Source organism: Diplotaxodon limnothrissa, linkage group LG5 (assembly GCF_057381915.1).
Source record: "Diplotaxodon limnothrissa isolate DT_005_m linkage group LG5, D_limnothrissa_male_GT1.1, whole genome shotgun sequence".
Lineage (NCBI taxonomy): Eukaryota > Metazoa > Chordata > Actinopteri > Cichliformes > Cichlidae > Diplotaxodon > Diplotaxodon limnothrissa.
In genome coordinates this window covers 26,385,788-26,407,977 of record NC_140600.1, presented here as the reverse complement: position 1 = coordinate 26,407,977, position 22,190 = coordinate 26,385,788, and the positions used below count along the sequence as shown (strand labels likewise).

At 39.8% G+C, this 22,190-nt stretch overlaps 1 protein-coding gene across 8 annotated transcripts in view; it reads left to right on the top strand.

The window, feature by feature from the left end:
• Positions 1-22,190, top strand: part of LOC146632460 (calcium-dependent secretion activator 1-like) — a 64,981-nt gene that overhangs the window by 21,581 nt on the left and 21,210 nt on the right. For 7 of the 8 annotated variants that reach the window (XM_085354407.1, XM_085354406.1, XM_085354405.1 and 4 more), the window contains exons 4-11: positions 6,201-6,281; positions 6,549-6,782; positions 9,066-9,187; positions 14,835-14,946; positions 15,803-15,942; positions 16,363-16,429; positions 16,764-16,872; positions 16,975-17,187. In XM_085354407.1, coding sequence (XP_085210533.1) covers positions 6,201-6,281; positions 6,549-6,782; positions 9,066-9,187; positions 14,835-14,946; positions 15,803-15,942; positions 16,363-16,429; positions 16,764-16,872; positions 16,975-17,187 — 1,078 coding nt within the window. Of the gene's footprint in view, positions 1-6,200; positions 6,282-6,548; positions 6,783-9,065; positions 9,188-14,834; positions 14,947-15,802; positions 15,943-16,362; positions 16,430-16,763; positions 16,873-16,974; positions 17,188-19,679; positions 19,692-22,190 lie in introns of all 8 variants that reach the window. The other variant, XM_085354402.1, reaches the window with a different exon arrangement.

Genomic DNA, 22,190 nt, shown 5'->3' with positions numbered 1-22,190 from the left:
TGATGTGTGGATGGAATATAGACAATATTTATTATATGGGAAAACTATAAAACAAACTATTTCCATGTTTTCCAAATCTCCATTATCACAGCAAAATAACAACCTCTTTTCCTGAAAAGTGTACTAATAGACTATTTTATAGTCCTAGCTTGAAATATTCCCTAAGTCCAGTCCTTAAGACATGGTGCCAACTCTCTGTGGGAACACCAAGTGAGTCGTGACATCTTCTTGTTTTTCCTCTGTGCTTTGATGCATTTGAGCATCCCAGCTTTACCTATAAGCAGAAATCAGTACTTGGAAACCCATGTGGAGTCATTTCTCTTTATCCAGAGACACTCACTAACCGGGGAGGCTTTTGCATGTTGATGGGCCCTCTCTCACACTTCCATCTTACAGAATAGCCTTGATATTGATGTGGTTCTGTAGCCTGTTTTGGTTTTCTAGCCACAGATTGCATTGAATCCAAGCTCAGTTTACTTCAGCTTCTTGCATTCAAAGATCTACCATACCGTTCCATCCCATATTCTCTGGAGGTTGCAAAACATATTAGGAAACCCTGATAGTGAAGTTTTTTCTGAAGGTCTCCATCTGCCGTAGCTCAGCTCTCTCCGATCTCAGCTTTTGTTCTTCCCTTGTCTGAGTGATGACCTTCCCGCCTACTCTTGCTGATAGTTTCTCAGGCAACACAAGCCTTTATCTCTGAGACAGACTGCCCTTGTTTCACGGCACACTTTGGCTACAGCGTTGCTGTGCTTGAGCACCAGCTTTGCCTGCTTCTAATGGGGTTCACTCTAGCTCTAGGATGCTTTTGCCAAAAAGCCCTATGACCAAATTTTCCACCATTGTTTCATATAGAGTACACTGCCAAATAAGGCATGGACGTAATCAAAATCACTTGCATCATAGCACCAACTTGCAATTAAGTGTTGTTCTGTTGATAGAGTTATTATAGGTCAGCTATAAAGATCAAAAAAGCTATGCCCATCACAATGTATAATAGGCTGGACCTGGTTTAAAAAGATCATGCAACAGGTTTGAAAACAGATTCATCCACATGTCAAACAGCTTCCATAAAATGATTTCTGTGCAATGCTTCGAGTTCAAGGCTCTTATCAAGGCTTCTGAAAAGTAGAGTTACAATCTTAAACACTCATATAATAAGTGTAACGTAACATATCTTATGTGTTGTTAAGTGCTGTAAGCAGGAGCCCATTGATGTGAATTTGTATTTGTATACAAGTCTATCTCTAATAACTCAAATCATTTTTTAGGACTTTTTAGGACTCAGGGTGAATATAATTCATGCCTACTTCCTGTTTTGAGGTGTCCCTAGGTTTTAAGAACAAGGCACTGTGTTGAAGATGAGCAGAAATGAGATGGATGTTCTTGAAAAAAAAAATGTAGTTGCAATTACATTTTCTAACTGGGGTACCTTGCACGATGGTGCGCTCAAATAACTACAGCCTTTTCTCACATCGTGCAGATTAACACACATAAAGCACAAACGCATTGATGCACACAGCAGCAGTTCTAAATATAGGACAGCTTCAAGTCCTGCAGGTCCCATCTAGCTCCGATCTAGCCCTGCCCGCCCTGTCTTTGGTCTTTATAAAAATCTGCCTCTGGCAATGTTTACAGGCTGCCGCTAATGTCCCAGCATCCACCTGGGAATGTGTTATCAGCTGAGCTGTTAACTACCCGCCTGCTTCTGCTCTGTCACCTTTAACCTGCTGTCAGTCTAGCTAACACTGAGGAAGTGTCACCTTTATTTAGCTGCAATGGTGCTGTAACATAGACAGAAATTTACCTTTTAGCCAGTCTTATTTATATGAGATTACCTGTCCACCTATATTGTCCCTGAGAGCCACTGACAATAGTGACCTTTCAGTAGTTGTAGGCTTGATAAGATTGGGGTGCAGTGGGCCTCAGTAGGTGGTGGCTGTTAGTTCCATCAGCTCTCCTCCCCTTTCACAGCAAGCACTGTCTTTCCTTTTCAAAGCTGTCAGGGCAGAGATGACAGTAACAGGAGAAATGCGACCCCATCCCCCCCTTCACATTGCACCCGTTAGATTCACGTGCTCTTTCCATGTTAGCAATTTTGCAGATGAACTGCAATTTACACATATCTGTAATAAAATATGTGTTAATGCCTTGTTCAATTTCACTTATAAAAGATTTTCCTGTGAAGAGATATTTCCTTGACATATGGGTTTAGGTCCGTCGTATTCTCTGGATTTAGCAGGAGGGGGAAAGCACACAGCACACATACAATAAAAATGCAGCGTCAGACACTAACAGGCTGAGCTGCTGAATTTCCAGGCTGTTCTTTTGGGATTGCAAGAATCAGATGTCGCTTGCACCGCAGTCCAACAGTACCCAGATCTCTGAGCGTTTTGACAGGCAGCACAAGACCAGCAGCAGCAGGGAAAGAAGGGAAAGGAAAGCATATAGGATCATTCAGAGCTGTGGCTGTGGATAAATCTGTTTTTGGGGTTTTTTTGCTCTTGGACAATGAAAATAATACTCTGGTTCATGATATTTCCTGCCACAGGATGCTCTCCATCATTTAAGAGTCTCAGCGTGGCAGAGTACTGCTGTGCTTCTAATGCAGACATTCTGCTGCAGCTGGTGGCAAAGTCTGATTATGTGCTCTACTAAACAGGAACTCTGGGTTATGTAGTAGGGTGGCTGTTCAGTGGCCAACACTGGTAGCACACCACACTTGACAGTTCACCATTTAACACACATCTGAATATATTACAAACTGATAACACATTTCAGTAATGAAAACAATATTCCATTAATTGCATGACTAAGCTTCTAAAATGTATTGCCTTTTTTTCAATGTACAGACCGTGACCACGGGTGTCTGTGTCAGTCTTTTCCCTCCTGTGTGTTACTTACTACACCCCTCCTCTGCTTCTAATGGCTGCACCGTGACTTCACCTCATTCTCTCTTAGAAAGGATTGCTGGAAGGGGCGAAGAATCAATATGGCAAAGCCTGAAAGACAAGGCCTGTTAATGTAATATAAGTGAGTGAAATACCATAAGGCACAGAGAGGTCAGGTCTGGCACGCATCCCATTAGCAGGAGACCAGAGGAGTTTAAAGCACTGTTATCACAAATAGAATCGGGAGCTCAGCTGGTGAGACCAAGTGGCTGTTAGTGATAAAATCAAAAATTGACTGTGATACATTACCCCTCTCAAGAACACCATGCTATATGCGTTGCATATTTTATGGTATCCTGCTTCTGTTGGGGCACTATTTCATGTTATTTTCAAGCTTGTCATATTGAAAGTCACTTAACCCAATAAGGGACATATAGTTGGAAAAAGTATTGCCACATTTTCAAATAACTGAATGATTTTTTTAGACAGTGAGAAATATAAAATATTTTAAAGAACTTATATTATTACAGTGCAGCTCATGCTCCTGCTGTGCATTGAAATATTAGAGATCACAGGTTTCTTCTACAATTTTGCAATGTTTTTATCGACAGTCTCTTGTCCTGTATGTTTGGCAAACTGAAGTATTTTTATTCTAGAGATTTACTTTCTCTTGAAAGTAAATCTCTGATACGGTATGTGTGTGCCACGAAAACTGTAGCGTCACATTTTCCCACCAGTTTTTATGCTCATGTAAACCTCAAGAATTTTACAGTTTAACAGCGCCTTGGTGAGACGGGGCTGATTTTTATTTTTCACTGTAAAACTCACGCACACCACACCGCTGGGTGGAGAGGTTTGTGGCTCCCCAGGTGCAACTGTGCTGCAAAAAACACCCCATCTCAATTAGGCTGCAGACCTCATAGTGGGAACGGTGCTGACTGGTGAGTCACAACATCAAATCTGACAAGAATGAGACATTTTGGCTGAGAGAATAACTGAAGGAGTGAAACATGCAGAAGCACAGTGCATGAAAAAGACATCAGCCATTTCCACTACATCCTCGTGTCAGCTAATATAAAACTCTCATTCATTATTGATGTAAGAAAGACGCAGATTTCTCTGCTTATCATTACTCTGGGGCAAATTTTAGGCGAACAGATGTCAGGCCTGCATCTAATGTTGTCCAGTCGAGGCACTTTTCAAATATTGTAAATGAGTTGCGTTATCTCTCGTTTTGATCCTGTGCACCAGAAAACGTTCTGGATGGCTCATTTCAAGACAGAGCTGTTCTTTATCACTGTTGTTGTCATTTCTTCTGGCCCACCCAGCTTAGCCTTTCCCGAGGCATCAATTTAAGATCAGCTGTTTGAAATGTGCAGCTTGACCATGGCACATCTACACCAAAAGCTATAATGTGAATGAACCTGCAATAACAGTGAAAGCACTCAATTAAACAAATGACCCAAGCTCGTGTATTTAATTTGGGATGCTAGAACAATAGAAAGCAGCAGCTTACTGATTTTGGTAATTCATTATTAATGGTGGCACAGTGGTGCAGTGGTTAGTGCTGTCACTTTATAGCAGGACGTTCCTGGAGTTTTAATGCAGTGGACAGCCGGGGTGGGTGTCCCACATGCTTGTTATGTTAACTGGTGATTCTAAATTGGCCGCAGGTGTTAATGTTAGCATCTCTGTGTTAGCCTTGTGATACACTTGTCACCTGTTCAGGGAGCAATACTGAGATACCCTCCTGCCTCTTTATGATCCTGAATTGAATCAGTGTTTAAGAAAATGGATGCGTCATTAACATTGGATGTACTGAGAGTGGGCTGAGCAGTAATAGCAAAGGATGTGTGTCATAATGGAAAAAATAAATTAATAAATAAAAATACAAACAATTGCCCTGAACAGCTAATTGTAACCAAATGAGCGCCCACGCAGTTGCTATGCTGTATTCCCATAAACTAGTTCAACTAGTAATCGGAAGGTTGGTGGTCCGATCCCTTGCTCCAGTCTGCATGCCAAATATCCTTGGGCAAGATACTGGCTGCTCTCCGATGCATCCATCAGAGCGTGAATGTGTGTAAATGTTAGAAGGCACTTAGGCTTGAATGGATGTGAAAAAGGCATGTGCATGTCTTCAATTGCTCAGGTAGAGTAGAAAGGTGCTTTATAAGAACCAATCTATGTACCATGTACAATAAACAACAGCTTCACCAGTGTCGCAGTATTTTTTAGTAATAGTAGCTTTTTTGTTTACAACTTTTACTTTATTTATATTCTGTTTCTTGTGATAAATTAGATACTTGCTAAAAAAAAAAAGGCCTCTCAATAATTATCCAGTACCTTAAATTTAATTATCTAAATTTAGAGTTTTCTTTGTTCCGCTTCCAGCATCTGCAGCTGAAAGTGTGCGTGAGCCGATGTTGCCCACAGCTTTGTTATGTCATTAATTATTTATGACAGCTTGCCAGAGCTCAAAGACAAAACCACATTCAGTAGAGTGTTTTTCAGTATTTTAGCAACACCAAGTCAAGTTGACTGTCCTTGTGTTTGCGAATCCAGTGCGACTTGAGTCCGAGTCCCAAGTCTACAGCCTCACAGTTCATTCACTCAAATTGAGTCATTGAAAGCAACGCCTTATGTGACTCCACAGGGAGCATAAGACCAGCATAAGACCTCGGGCCATGTGACTTGACTCAGCAACAGCTGTTCCTGAAGTGAAAATCTGAGAGTTTAATAATAAAATTAAAAATAAAAATCTAGGGAGCTTACCAGATCTCTGTAACGTGCTCATATTTTCTGTCCAAGGCAAAGCAGTTCAAGGTGGCATTACTTGCTTCTAATCTCACTTAACTGTTGTGGCCCAAATTACATTGTAGGAAATGTATGTGGCAGCGCGTGACATGGAGGAAGACTGCGTGAAATGAGAAATATATGTGTTCCTGCTGTATCAGTGTTGATTGTTTCCTTAGACCATGTGCCCTCGAGGTCTGATAAACATATCAAATTTATTGTGCTATATGTCATTGTGTTTACTACCGTTCTCTGTGTATTATCACCAACAACTGTTATCTGGCTGTATACAATAAGAGCAATATGCCGTGCAGGTCCTGTCTGGTTCCTCATGAGCGTACGTGCACCTCGTCAGTTGCCATGACATTCCAACAAAACTGGCTAAATACCTATATTCCTATGCAACCTAAACAAGTCATTATTAACAGTAACAATAATGATAATATTTCACATTTAAAGCATTGCAATACCTAGTGGGATTCAACTGACTTGCTTTTCTCTGGTTACCAATAGCTGGACAACCTGGATGAGCAGGCTGCACAGATCAGACGAGAGCTGGATGGTCGTCTTCAGATGGCAGACCAGATTGCCAGAGTGAGTCAGACTCAGCGGGGGAATTCATGCTTTGTTATATAGTTAATATGTTGCCAATATGGTGTAACTTTTATAAACATCGTAGTGGAAGAGAGTAGTGTATGGGCAGTATTTACAAATGTTGCTGTATTTACTTTACACATAATTAGCATTGCTATAGGAAACTAATTAAACTGACGTAAATGAACCTTTCTTTGATATTTTTATCATTTTTATTTTACCCGACTTGTAGTTCTCTTCTGAGCCTTTTTATATTTTTGTCAACAGGGTGGAAAGTTCCCCAAATTTGTATCTAAAGAGATGGAGGCCATGTTCATCGAGGAACTCAAGTCTTCAGTGAATCAGCTGATGGCCAACTTGGAGAGCATGCCTGTGTCTAAGGGCGGGGAGTTTAAACTCCAGAAGCTGAAGCGGGGACACAATACCTCTATCATCGATATGGGCCAAGAGGATGAGAACACGCTGTCCAAATCTGATGTGGTCCTGTCATTTACTTTAGAGGTAATTAGATACTAGATATGAGTGTGTGATGATCAATATGTGAAAATCACAAGCATTACAAAGTTTCGATGGTTTTGAGATGGAGTACTGTACAAATGTTTCAGGCACTCAAAAGAAGTAGGGATATTTACAGAAAATAAACTATTTTGACACATTCGCTGCATCCCTAAACCGTTCTAGACTTTTAGAAAGGTTTAGGGATAGACCCTACGGAGATGCATGTGAGAACACAAGTGTCTGATGCAGCTGACATTAAATAGTCTTTAATTTACTTGTTATTAAGTCAGTGTGACATCTGATTGTGCTATTATGAGAATAAAGCAGGTAATAGCCTGTTGAATTAGATACAAGGACTTCTCTTTCAGAGACATCCTTGTATCTTCTTCCTTTTCGAGCCAGCTCTTTATGAATGTCAGAATGAGTCTAGGACTAATCAGACACCTCGATGATGGTATTGTGAAATGGATATCTGACATATAGCCAACTGTCATATAAATGCAAAACTGCATCTGTCTACAACATAACTTTTAATTCATAACTTGTATCAACTACTTGAGACTAAGTATAGAAACACACAGCAGACCTGTTCAGGGGACTGAACAGACGCCGTGCGAAGAGCAGACTGGCATAAACACATACACACAAAAACCCCCTCCTTAACGGAGCAGGTAAATGTGAGTCATCTTGTTATCGGCTTGTCTGAGATGAGCTATTACCATGGAACAGGGAGCTATCGCACCTCACTTCTTATGATGCGGTGCTATTTTGGAATCAGGAAGTACATAATGTGCAGAAGAATAAGACCCTGCTTCTTCTGTTTGCTCACAAACAATTTGGCACACCACTCTAGAGATTGAAGTCTGAAATTATTTGCACAGTAGCAAAAGAAGTATGTGTTTTTGTGAGGTGGCACTGTGATAGGTCTTTGGTAAAGCACCAAGTTTATTTCCAATCGCTGAAAGAATTCACCTCTTCAGAAACTCGAGGTGGAATCACTTGTGATACACAACAAGTCACTTGATTCCTGCGTTGAGTACATAGAAAGAGCAGATGTTAAGATTTTCATGCACTGTTCAAAAATTTTTTAGAGGAACACCTTGTAATCAGAGTACATCATCAAGGCAATTACATTTCTGGAATATTGATCTGATCAGTTAAGTAGCAGAGGGGGTTGTTAATCAGTTTCAGCTGCTTTGGTGTTAATGAAATTGTACTGGAGGGTCAACAATGAGGCAACCCCCAAATGAGGACTTATTTTACAGGTGGAGGACACTATATTTTCCCTCCTCTTGTTTTCTTACAGTTTATTTCCTAGTTTTGCATTTGATTAAGGCTAGTGTCACAACTGGCAGCATGAGGCGATACTTGGGCCCTGTAGAGGTTGCACAGGTAGTCCAGCTCCTCCAGATTTGCACATCCCAGATCCCGGAGCAGATCCCCTCGCACACCGTCTGCTGTTTAGGAGCATGCCGCAATGTTGTTAAGCCATGCAAACTATCATGTTGGTGCTGCAATGAAATTTGAGCACAATGGATTAGCCTGCTGCAGCATTTTTGGCTTTGGTTATTGGGTGTTTTTAAATTCAACCCCTTGTTGATCATTTCCATTTTCATCAAACCATGTGGCATCGTTTTCTTCACAACACGTTATCCAGTCCATATCAGTAAAGATATCTAGCATGATATTTCTCTCATTGAGATCTGATGCATTTTCTAAGTGTTCCTTAAATTTTTTTGAGTGCACCCCCCCCACCCCCCACCCCCACCCCCAAACCCCCAAGCAAAATCTGCAAGATGACTAGATAACAAACAGCATAATATAAAGGAAAGTTAAGAATTACTTTTGCTAAGTAAACTCTTGTCTTGCCAGCACATATTTCTGCCTTTGGCTCTCCCATTTGAAATTCATGGTTACAATTTAAGAGTTACCTCTGGCAGTGTTATCTCTATATTGTGTTCAGAGTTATTAAAGAGTGAATATAAGACCTGATGTGACAGATTATTCCTACTAGCACTTTTGATGATAGAGAGTTATACTTCACTGGAAGGAAATCTGAAATTATTACAGCCTGTTCCAGTAAAAAAAAAAAAATCAACTACAATCTACATTTTTGTACAACGAGGGCACTGGCCGTAAGCTTAAATCGTCTTTGTGGCTGGCATACTGTTTCGAAAAATTACTGCCTAGAACTGCTAGCTGCTCATAAGATGCTGACTTTTTAAACTCCGTTCAGATAAATCACTTTACATCAGTAACCTCCACTGAGGTGTCTATGCTTCCCAGGTGGTGATCATGGAAGTGCAGGGCTTGAAATCACTGGCTCCAAACAGGATTGTTTACTGCACCATGGAGGTGGAGGGAGGCGAGAAACTCCAGACTGACCAGGCAGAGGCATCCAAGCCAACGTAAGAGCCTTAGCACGCACCTGCATGGTTTTCCACATGCATATATATGAATGACAAATACCTTAATAATGTAACTCAAATCAGTAGAGCGTAGGCACTGATGCCTACTGAGGAATCTCTGAAGTCAAACCTCTGGTTTAATGGAAGATGAATGTTAATGAAGTGTTAATAATTGATTTTTGTTGTTTCCTTTAGATGAGCCATCTGTGGTTTTGAGCTTTGCGATCAAAACTATGTAATGGTAACACGAAGTGTAATGTAAGATCCATGCTGAACCACACTTTGAGAAATTAATTGGCTCTGAGAAAAATACTCTAAACGTATGCTGTTAAACTCTCCCACAACCCAGTGGCTTCTTGGTGTTCTCTCTAGTGTTCCTCATTCTCTTTCACAGGCACTTTGTATGTAAATGACTGCATTAAAAGGAAATGGAAAAGCACTGTGAAGTTTACCAAAACATGAGTTTGCTTATTTTCTCAATTGAAACCTTTTTTCTTTTTTTGGACCAGGGCAGGAAATTCAGATCTCAAACACCTATATATGGAAAATACCTGCACTTAATGATGATTATATGATTTGCAGCAGTTGTTGGGGTATTATCTAGAAATGCAACATTCAAACTTAGGCTTTCGTTCCTGGTTCAGTGAGATAGAGAGAGAGAAAGTGAACAGCAGTTGAGGAAGATAGAAAGCGAATGAGAAGTGCAAGCATCAATAGCGAGAACAAGAGATATATTTTTAAACATATTTTTTGATATTCTTTTATTCATAGCAGTCATTTTTAAAGCACACACAACCTTTACATAACCCTGTGAAAAAGATTCTCAATAACTAGACTTTGTGTGAATGCAGAGCAGAGACATAGACCGTCTTGTCTTGCAATTTTAATGAAGTCTTCTTCAGACTCTGTACACTTGTACTGGCTTGGGGAGGGGGACTGCACATTTAGAAAATAAACAGTGGAACAGGGAAACACTGTATCCTGGCATTCACATTATGCTTCGATGCATACCGCTTATGTTTTTGAAGACGATCGTCGGGATTGATGGGCAGCAGCAAGTCTAGAGTCTGTGGGAGCCCTAGACAAAAATTCTCATTGTGTTATAAATTATCTATCTACTCGTTATTATCTATGCCATTCAGAATTGCCTTACCTTTTTCTCCTCTTCCTCTTCTTTCGCCTTTTTCTTTTGTCACTCCCAGATAGACAAAAGAAACAGAGAAATAACCTCCTCTTCATTTTTATTGATTATCTTTCTTTGTATTCAGTAGTGTGTTTAAGTGGTGTCATTCAAGCCAGACTGAGTGAGTCAAGTGAGTGGACCTGCCCAGGCTGCACTCTGTTGATGGATCAGGGCGATTCTCAGTAGCTTCCCAAACAAGGCATTTTTTAGCCCATTATATTATTGATGTACTCAAATAATATTATTATGTTTATTAGATTTATATTAAATTCAATCTGCGTACTATAGATGCTATAGATTCATGTTAGCATCATTATGTATAATGTATAGTTGGGACAAAGGTGTGTGTAAGCACAGCTGTGTATCCTATCATTTTTCCAGAGTAAGTTGAAGCAGAAATGCTGTGTTTCTCTTTGATTTTAAATTGGAACTGAAAGTATCAGAGACCACACACTTCTGGTGACCCGTTAGTAATGATTTTGTCTGGGTGGAGGAGGGGGTTGCTTTTGTAGAAGTCTACACATATAGAACCTAATGCATGTTCCACCTTTAATAAAAGTGGGTTTAAGGAAAATTTGTCTTAACAGTAAATCTCTAGACTCATGGGACAGCACAGATCTTTATTATTAAAGCTGCTGGAGTAAGCTATGATCTACAGCTGAAACCAACGTTTTTGACTGGTTGAGGGTTGTTAAAATCCCATAGCATGTTAAATACAAAATGGCATAACATAGTTCCCTTCTGTGAAATTCCCCATGGTTTGTACATATCCTAAATCATTCCGTTGCTTCCCTTCTTGTTACCAGTTCATTAGACTCGATTAACAACAATGACGGTGGTGATGAAAAATATATCTGCTGCTAAATATATCTACCCTTTTTCCTCTAATTAACCAGTACTGCACAGTACAAGATACAAGATAAATGTCCATGAAACATTCATGCAAATTTGAGCTATTTTAAGGCCCAAATGTCTTCCTCTGATCTCCTTAATTTAAGAACCATTTTATGAAGAGAGACGGAAGGACATGAATGAGGGGACGGATTAGAGGAGAACAAGGCAAGGGTAATGTGTGTGTGTGTGTGTGTGTGTGTGTGTGTGTGTGTGTGTGTGTGTGTGTGTGTGTGTGTGTGTGTGTGTGTGTGTGTGTGTATTCCAGCATATTCCATATGTTGTGGGGACATAAAGCTATTTACAGCTATTGTGAGGAACCCACACATTAAAGTTGCTTTTAGGTTAGGGTAAGCCTCCCAGAAATTATTGTAGTGACTAAAACACAACCGTGTGCGGTTGCTTATATGCAGCACAAACAAGTATACACAAAAAACATTGCAAAGACCTATATGAGATAAATGTGTTAATGTACAGACTGCTGCAGGATATTTGCATACAATAATTGGATGTGTTCAGCAGCCATGTGCCCAGACTGACATTGAACTGACTATCGTGGTTCTGATTTAACTCGGATGAGCCGATAAATGTTTTGACATTCATTTAATTCTCTCGTAATTTTGTAACTCAGATTTTTTTCATTTGACCCATTTGAGCAAGCACATAGTTGTATCATATTTTGTAGGAAAAAATTGCAGGAGGGTAGCGCTTGCACGTCCATTAATAGACCTTAGAATAAGCCACAAGGTCACCTTCATGCTGGTACAATGGTTCCATCTGAAATCAACACAGCTCACAGTCACTCCTCACTGTCAGTCACCAGCTCTTCTTCTCTTCCTCTACATGCTGTGTCTGCAACATCTTTGTGTACATAAAGCGGCAATTAATTATGAATGTTAGAAATGCTTACAAGAAAAAAATCCTTTTCTAGACTGGAAACTGACACCATGTTTGTCGTGTCTTGCTGCAGAGTGAGAACTTAGAGCGTGGCATTCATGTTGTATTGCTAAAGCTTCATGAGGCAGCTTTGGCACGTTAGCAGCTATAGATGACAATGAGAGATAACAGAGGCTTATATATGTTGTATCCTATGATTGCAACAAACCGCTTAGTTTCTTGTCATTCTTCTTGCTTGTGCATAGCATAGCTGGTGAGATTCCAGTTTGATATTAATGGCTTGCTGTTAAATGATAGCTTATTTTAATATTTTTGTAAACACTGCCACACTCATGAATGGCAGTTTAAACTAAACATTTCAAAACTAATTCTGCAGAATCAGATATACAGTCTCATACATTACCTTACCTGTCAAAACATGGTGCCTAATTATTATATTAAACGATACATACAGGTGAAGTATCCTAGTGCCATAGCCTAAGGCAAATATGTTGAGTCACTGACAGATATCTAATGAAGCAAAAGCTCTGAGCTATTTCAGAAGTGAGCTGTAAGACTTCACTCTCACTCCTCACATCATATACTGTACCAAACACACCCTCACAGTAACACTGCAAAATCCCACATCGCTTCAAGCTGCTTTTGCCGCTCTGGACTGCTTCCTGCTATTTCGGATCCTCCAACACCCGGACATCCATCTGTAGGCTTCTAGGGCATATATGCACAACACTAACCAGTTTTAGTTGGATATAGTTACTTAGAAGTTCAGAAATAGAGCCATACTTACATGTATATTACTTTTCATTTACCCCAACCTGCCTCAACCTGTTTCTTTCTTTCTCAGTTTGGTACCAGGGGTATCTGACCAGTGAGGCCTTTCCCTAAGCACAGTCTCAGACCTAGATCTTACATAGTCTATTGATAAATGGTGCCTTGCTAGTAAATTGAACATATTTGCAAATAGTAATGAGTTTCAAGCCTACATGGGAAACTACATATATATAGATATATACACTAAGATGTAGTGCGCTGCGTTAACCTCAACTATACTTACTGTTTTAAAACACTCTTTGTATTAGGATATTTTCTTAGCCGATTCCCAACTTTCCTAAGTGTGACCTGTCAATAGTCATTTTTGCCTTTCTTTGCTGTAAATGACAACATATGCAAAACAACATCTAATTTCTCTTAATGCAATAACTTATTTTCTCAATAAAACAACTGAAAATATAGTGCTATGCTTTGGGAAAGATGTCCCTGAGGGGACTTCCCCAAGAGATTAAAAAAGTCCTATTCTATTCTGCTCTATTTTATTCTATTAAATGAAGATGAGTTGCTGTACAGCCACCTTTATCTCACATATTTTAGCTTAGCAAACAATAGCAGGAGCAATGAATTTATGCAACAAAACAGATGTCAGACTTTTTTTTTTAAATTTTCTTAATTTTCCAGTATGTGTATAAGTATCAGCAGATACCTTGAAACTGCTTTGATCCTTGTACAGCTCACACTGAGGCTGCTGGCTCATGGCTGCCTATAAGCTCTGGATCGCTGAAGTCCCTTTGCCTTTGTTGCTTCTTTGTCCATGTTCAGCTGGGTGAGGGTGATTTAAGGGTCTAATTAGGTTTGTTGTTACAAATGTTTGTCTGGTGATTCCTTTGCAGTTTACTTTGGTGAACTTTGTGTCTTCACTTACAGTGAGTAGCTACTACACTAATGGCATGTTAGTGTGTGGCTGTGATGGCTGTAAGTGTGCGTGAAAGTATTTGCCTGGCTGCTGTGCACATTTTGCAAATGTTGCACACCCATGAAACGTGGAGAATGCTGGAAATCACATGCTGTCAGTGTCTAGGGCTAATATGTAGTCAGTTTACTTACTGTCCTGGTAGAAATGGTAATAACTAAATGACACCTTTGATACCAGTAGATACTGAAGTAAATTTAATTGTTTTTTCTTTCTTTCTTTCTTTGTGTTTCAAGTATGCAACTTTCATTGTGACCAGACTACTCCAGTCTGGCTGGAACAAGTCATGATGGACTATAGATTGATTCACAACTTGTCTAGAGTGTTTACTGCCTCTCACTGGCTCCAATCCCTCCCGTGGATGAATTATTTATAATACAAATATGAACGAGGACACGTTTTGTTTTGTTCTTTTAAAGACAGCTAGAAGTAGAAAAGATACATTGATTTTGACTATTCTCTGGTCTCTGACTGTTTGTTTATTTATTGCTGACAGAGAACAACAGTCAGAACAAATAAATTGTGTCTGCTATCTTGTTTGTTTTATCCTGACTTTGACTTACTGTAAGTTCATGCGACTTTGCCGTAATCGTTGTTTTTTTTAATTCCTTCAATCAGACCACCTCTATCTTTCTCCTGTGATACAAAAGATTGGAGTGTTTGTGTGCATAAACATTGCATTGTATGCTTCAGTCCCAGGAGGCTCAGCTGAATTTATTTGATTAAACCAAAAAGCATCTGAAAACGGTTTAATTTGAATTTGAAATTGTTTACTGACATTTTCGGTGTAATTTACATATAAAATACTGCAACTAAGGTGAAATCTGTCTCCCAGACTGACTAGCAATTAAAAATGACAATTGATGGGAACATGGACTCACCGTGGTGTCATGGAAACTAACCTCTGGAGTGCTTTTTGTTGTCTGTTTCAGCTGGGGGACCCAAGGTGACTTCACCACTACACACCCTTTGCCTGCTGTCAAGGTGAAGCTGTTTACAGAGAGTACAGGGGTGCTGGCACTGGAAGACAAAGAACTGGGCCGGGTAACATTTCTGCTTATTGTTTTATTAGCGCACTAACACTCTGATGTTGACATAGCGATGAAAATAGTGCAAACTTGTGTTTTGATTATAGAAATACATGCACAGTCACTCAAAGCAGTTTTATTTATGTAGCTGTGCATCATTCTGATTGTAATACGCTCAAAAGAGTCTCCAGGGTCCCGTCACATGACTGCGATTTATAAATAGGGTTTTGTTATTTTGCTCTAGTTCCAGTATTTTTTTTTATTTTTATTTTTTTCCATGAGCTCCTTTGAAAGTACAAACGGCTCTCACATTTTGAAATTTTCACATTGTGCTGTATCTGAATTTGACTGCTGCACATCTGTTGAGAGTAGACTGATAAAAAATTCTTGCCTCATTCCTAACAAGAGACTTCCAGCCTTTGAGCATTACTCAAACATGACTCAAACGTGAACAAAGCAGAAACATGAATCGCTTCTTTACCCTGCTTTTTCCTGTCGTGTAAATGTGACAGGTAGTTAAGGAAGGTGGTGTTGCTGGTTTGCGTCGGGGCAGCGGCGCCTCAGACGTCCCTGTAGTGGCAGTGACCTTGGTTCTTTGATCTCCCACTGCAGCAGAGTTGGCAGGCTTCCTCAAAGCTCTTTAACTCAGCAAAGAGAGATTAGACCCCCCTCTTCGGGGAGGGAGAGCAAAGCACAGTTCTTCTTCCTCGCTACCTTTTTTTAAATTTCTTTTGAAAAGCAAACACACCACAAAATCACTAATGCATGCAAGCAGACTGATTGACACTGCTCAGTGTTGTACAGATCAAAGATTTACCACCTGGTCATGTATAATTTCTTTTATTTAATGATCTACTTTTCTGCGAGTGCAGGTTGTCCTCCACCCAACTCCTAACAGCCCCAAACAGTCAGAACTCCACAAAATGACTGTGACCAAGGCCTGCCCTGACCAAGATCTCAAGATCAAACTGGCCATACGTATGGACAAACCACAGAACATGAAACACTGCGGGTAAGCGACCCACTGTCAAGCAGCACGTGCAGTGGTGTTCTTATTTTTATATTCCACATCTTTCCTATAGAACTCCAACTCTGAGCTCCTTGGCCTCATTTCTACTCACCTACCATGGAAAAGTACTGTGAAGTGCATTACTCCCCCTGGTGGATGCCAATGTGTAGTTTCATTTAATCATTTTAGAAGATGCTAACACATGCAAAGCGTTTGGCATTAATCACATTTTATTCATGTAACAGTTAAAGTGCACTTCTTAAGAATTTCAACTTCTAATTTCTATTTTTTCGTTATTATGTAGCAAATCCACATAACTTAAGATCAAATATAAAAAACTCCGCTTCAGATGGAGTTAGCATTTGTGTTCTTTATGACAGCTTTACTGTGTTTTGTCATCATGTGTGAACAATGTTTTGACAGGTATCTGTGGGCTTTTGGGAAGAATGTTTGGAAGCGCTGGAAGAAGCGTTTCTTTGTCCTCGTGCAGGTAAAAAACAAAACATGTTTTTAAGATCATTGCAGTGTTTCGGGTTTTGGCTTAAAGGTTCCTGTAAGCCTACCCAATCAATATAGAGCACATGTCACTCAGGAGTCCGTGTCGTTGTTTTATATAAAACTAGCATGTCCCAGTTTACAACCCCAAAAGCTTTAACATCCTACATCCCACATTTTTTAACCGCTAATAACAATTAAATAGTAGTTTATTTGGTCTTATTCCTCACTAGTTGGGCCTGGTCACAGTTTGAGAATCACTAGCTTAAAGATTGTATAGAAAGATTTTATTTGTGACTCATTTGACTGCAATTTTTTTCTTTTTACAGGTGAGTCAGTATACGTTTGCGATGTGCAGCTACCGAGAGAAAAAGTCAGAACCACAAGAGCTTTTGCAGCTGGACGGATATACTGTGGACTACAGTGATCCCCAGCCAGGTGAGGATACACACCAGGACATACCTATACTCACACACACATAAACAAAAGACACACACAATGTAAATATCTACCAGCTGATCCCCAGCTTTGCGTTATTAGGCTTAGATGGTGGCAGGGCTTTCTTCAATGCTGTGAAGGAAGGCGACACTGTGATCTTTGCCAGCGACGACGAGCAGGACCGCATCCTGTGGGTCCAGGCCATGTATCGCGCCACTGGCCAGTCCCACAAGCCTGTCCCACCCACTCAGGTCCAGAAACTAAATTCCAAAGGGGGTGCCTCAGCCCAAATGGATGCTCCCATTTCTCAGTTCTGTAAGTAGCCCAAAACACAACATAATCACCCAAGCAATAGCAGTTTTCATCCACAAAGCAGCGAAAGCTCTAACCCATAACTGTCTCACGCCATGCGCTCCACACTGCAGTCACAATACGTGCTGATAGAACTAACACACAAGCACGCACGCACATGCATTTATCTCTCACAGATCCCTCCAGCATCTGATGGACTTCCACTCATTGTCACCACTCCCACAGTGTGTAAAGGTGCGATTCCATGCTATTTCATCAGTCTGTTCTCAAGGAACAACCAACCTAAAAAAGACCTTATCATACAGAAGTAGGCCATGGCGTGCAAAGATTTTATGAAGATTAAATAGGTCACCATACATAAGATTTGAACATTCAAGCCTACTGGGGTTGAATTCAGACTGACAGTGCCAGGGTGTGCTGCTCTTGTCCGAACCATAGCCCTGTTTTAATACAGTTGCCAACTCTAGATGGCTGCTGCGAGGGCAGCTGTTATTCTGAGACAGTTTCTCAGATGGTCCTCATGTTGAAAATTTTAACCAATTTGTCACTGTACTTGCACTTCTAAGCAGTCCACAGGTCAGGTAGCAAAGTGAAGGTAAGACTGTCTACAGTAGTGTGGCATCTCTATCACCTTCTATTCTGACCGTCTCTTATGTCCCCTCCCTCCTCATTAAAGAAGGGAAAAATATATATTTTTGTAACTATAAAATCTAGAAGCAACATCTGTATTTATTCAAGTGGTTACTAATATGCAGTGAGTCATAATCACTAAGTTCTTATTATTCTTGTGCAAAGGTTTAAACTACCTTAAATTTGCCCATGAGAACACTAACACAAAGCTTATTTACTTACTAAATGTAAACTCACATGCTGCTTAACAATTCACAATAATAGATCCTGCTATTCAGAACCAAACACGACTTTTTTGTGTGCATCTTTTGACTCTTTGGGCTGAGAATAATTTCTTTTTCAATTGTAATGAGATTTTTTTTTTCTTAGAATAATTATGTAAATTTAATTGGCTTTAAATACAAATACAAAAAAAACAACCTCAGGGTTGCAATAATACTATTCAAAAGTGCAAAGCCCCAAGTTTACTCCACTCTTTTATAAAAGTATCAGAAGACATGAATTGGGTCACTCAATGCAAATCCTGTCACATGAGATTCTATGTTGTTTCTCCATCGGTTTTTTTGTCCAGTATGTGATCGTTCTTGTGGTTAGTTGACTCCTCTGATGCCAGCTGTTGCCATTCAAAGCCTCTCACAGTGGCACAGACCTCCTTCCCCTCCCTGAAACATTGTGGCACACCACGCGTACATGTTTCACCCCCTGGTGGTCTTGAATGGCACTGGGACCATAACATACACAGCCCTCCTGACTCTGCTGCAGTGAAAGGATGGAAAAGAAGAGTGCTATGAAGGTTCTGCAGCTTTAGTGCACATCAATAAAATGTTAAATAACACAGGTTTAGTCTGTGCAACAGCTTTCTGACATAATACTGCAAATAAATATGATAGAGTGTGAGGACATCCGATCAAAGGCCTTTATTTAAAAAAGAAAACCCCATATCTTGTCGTCTGTCCTTGACTGTAATATTAAAAGGGTTGTTTTCTTGACCTGACTCAGCTCCTCCAGAACACAGAAGACAATTTCTCTCGTGAGGCGTTTCTATCGACTCGGTGCGTTTTTTTGTTTTTTTTTATTTGTTCAAAAACAGATGGACTTGTGGAAATTGTAGAAAAAGAATTACATCATTGCAGAAAAGCTTCCATTTCTGGCTATAGCGGAAATATCAAGCGCAACAAAAGGCAATTAGAATCAGACAGTAAAGTGCAGTAGTGACAACAATTACTTGCAAAACGAGTAGAGTGCACCTTTAAAGTGTGCTTAAATTTGTTGCTATAATTGTAAGAGGTTGGTGATAAAAACCTGACCTTCATTTCATCCAGCACCTTCATAGTCTCTTTTTCTTCTAAAAACGATTCGGGCCACCTTTTACAGTTTCCTTTATAATGTAGGTGTTTGTGTTTGCCAGTGTCCCTTTTAAGAGTAAGCCTTGTGTTTGCTCTGTAATCAAACAAAGGGACAGTACTTACTGTGTAGCTCTTAACTCTTTAAGTAGCTGTCCATAACCAAGAGTAAACTGCAGTAGAGTGATGAGGATCGTAAGCTCTGTCTCCTTCCTCTGTCTCTGTCTGTCTGTCTCTCTCTCTTTCTCTCTCTTGCTTTCTGTCTCCCTCTTCCTTTCTCTAATATGCCTCAGCATCTGTTGTTCACATATCCTCACATGTACTCACACACCACCACCCACAAACTATCATGTTGGTATAGGTTGTTGTTTTTGAGTTGTGTTTTCTTCTTCATGCTTTGCCTGGACCCTTCTTAAGTAATGCAGCTGCTAGGTCAGGGTCTCTCGTGATTGCTCTCCTCCAGCCTTGTTGCTAGTCTTTATGTTATTCTGGTTTGTCCCTTCTTACCCTGCTGTCTTCTAGCTGGACTCAAGGGTAAGTGCTTCCCTGTAGCCGGCACAGCTCAGATAATCCCCGCCGATTATCTGACAAATGCAACGTCCTTTTCTCTCTTCTTTCCTTCTTCTCCTTTTTTTTCACGTCTCGCTTCATGTCTTAGATATTAGTTGATGACTTTTTGTTTTTAACAACCTCAGCTCTGAGGATGAAAGTATAAGCATCCATTCGTGCCAATATAGGATGCATGTATTTTATTCTTAGGAATTATTATTTGGCTCAATAATAGTTAAAGTTGATATCATAGTTGTTTCTGCATAATTGCCTTCTCTCTTTATTCTTATTGGTGGAAGGACCCCTCAGAGTAAAGCGATATCAGGCTAAAATGCGACGTGCTATTCATGAAGAAATGATTTCATAGTTTTGTATTACCAAGAATATTTAGTGTAAATGTCTTATCAAAATCAAGAGCTGCAAACAACCCGATTCACAGACGAAACTGTAAAAGACTAATGTTTCTTTAAAGATAGAGATATGGATAAATTACGATGACAGCCTGTGTATGCAGTTGTTTCCCCAAAGTGTTTATGTTAATTATGCTTTACTTCAGAGGGCTCAATTGCTTTTAATTCTTTTTCTTTGAACTTTTCTTGACGAGAGTTGGCAAATATGTACGCGGAGTATTCTGAATGCCAAAGACAAGGAGTAGCTAATGCCGCCCCGTCTTATGATAAAATACTCCGGACTCCCACTCCTTCCTCCTACAGTAGATGGGCCTGTAGATAGAGGCTAGACCGGTAACTACACCTCCAGAAAGGAGCAATCTCATTTGATTTCTTTTGACTGCCCTTGTTTGCCTGAATAGGAGAACACCTGTGTCATGTGTCCATACTTTTGTACAAATACAGGAGTTTTCATTCATTTCCCCCATCTCCCAGAGAATGATACAGTTTTGCCTCTGTCGGCTTCATGCTATTTACCCATGTACTTGCACCAAAATTGTATTGCTACCCTATTAGAGTTCTCCGGTAGTGGTATGCCTGTTAGTGTGCTCTGTAGAGATCATGAATACACTGCAACATATTCAAGTATTGTCAACTTGCAAATGCGTAGAGAAGGGAAAAAAAGAGGAATGCATAAAAAAAATTATCAAAATTGCAAATTTGAAAATGGGTCTGCAGATGTGCATGACATAATTAAAAGCTTTACGAAAAGTCACACTGTTCTCCAGCATGTAATCATTTATAAATGTATGCAAAAGTACTCTCATATTTACTTTGGCAATTTGGTTATTTTATCTTGAGAGTTATAGTAATGTTACTATAGCATTGAGTGTTTTCTGGACTTAAACTCCATTTTTATTCCAACTAAAGGAAATGTAGCCCACTCTCTGTGTCTCATAGTCCAACACCTGACACCTTGTGCTCACTCTTTGGATGTTTTCTCAACGCCTCACTTCCTTTTTTGTCTGCCACAGTGTTTTCTTTGTCACCACTTTCCACCATGTTATTGTCAAATTGAAAGATTTTCTGACCAACCAGATCCTTTTTCATCCTGTCATCATCTCTTAACCAACGCTCCACTCATCTGTAACGCCGTTCACTGTCTTCTTTCATAGCGTTACCTTTATACATGATAACTTACTGCACCTGTCTTGTCCCTCCTCTCCTCTTCGCTCTGTTTCCCTGTTTTATTGTCCACATTTTACTTGTTGTCTTACAGGTTTTCTTTCTCAGATTGGATTAAAAATTTGCTAAAATGTACCTTCCTTCAGGTTCCTTTTTTGGCAAACTTCAGCTAAGTTTTAGCACCTACATTAAACCCTTCCCCTCTTCCCCCTTCACTGACCTGGAGGTTGATAGATGTCACTTGTGCTTTATTCAACATTTTCCTGCTCTACCACGATCAGGTCTCCGCTTCCCTCACCCACCCCCCAAAATCATCATCACTCATGTCAGTGTCTCTCGGACATGACACCTGTCACTCACACAGAGGACATGGCTGTGCCTCTTATCTATTTTGAAACATCTTCGTCCCCATCGTTTTTTCCATTTTTCTCTTTGACAGCTTTAATATCTGCAGAACAAGAAATGACTGTTTTGGTTTAGAGGGTAGAAAAAAAAGATTATCCCACTAATGGTTTCAACACCCATTTTTACATTACTTCCATTCCATGTTTTTCATTTTGTCATTGTTTAATGTTACTAATGTCTTTCTTCACTTAGGGAGCAGGTTTAACATTTTGAAAAGTCCTCTTGTTACAGAGAAGGTTAGTGGCAAAAGCACTGTAGCAAGATAAACATTAAAAACCCAATAGAGCTCGAGTAGAGGTTCAGCATCCATATTCAGAGAGAAATCTGCAAATCTTAAGAATTTGTTTCTCAAAATAACTTTTTTTTTCTTTTGTTAGAACTGTTTTTTACAGCATGTTCAAATGATTTCTCCTTTGCCATATTTGTGCCTTTTTTATTAGCACACGTGTCAATATTTATCAGGACCTGAGTGACAACAGTCGCGAATGGCAGAATCTATTGAATA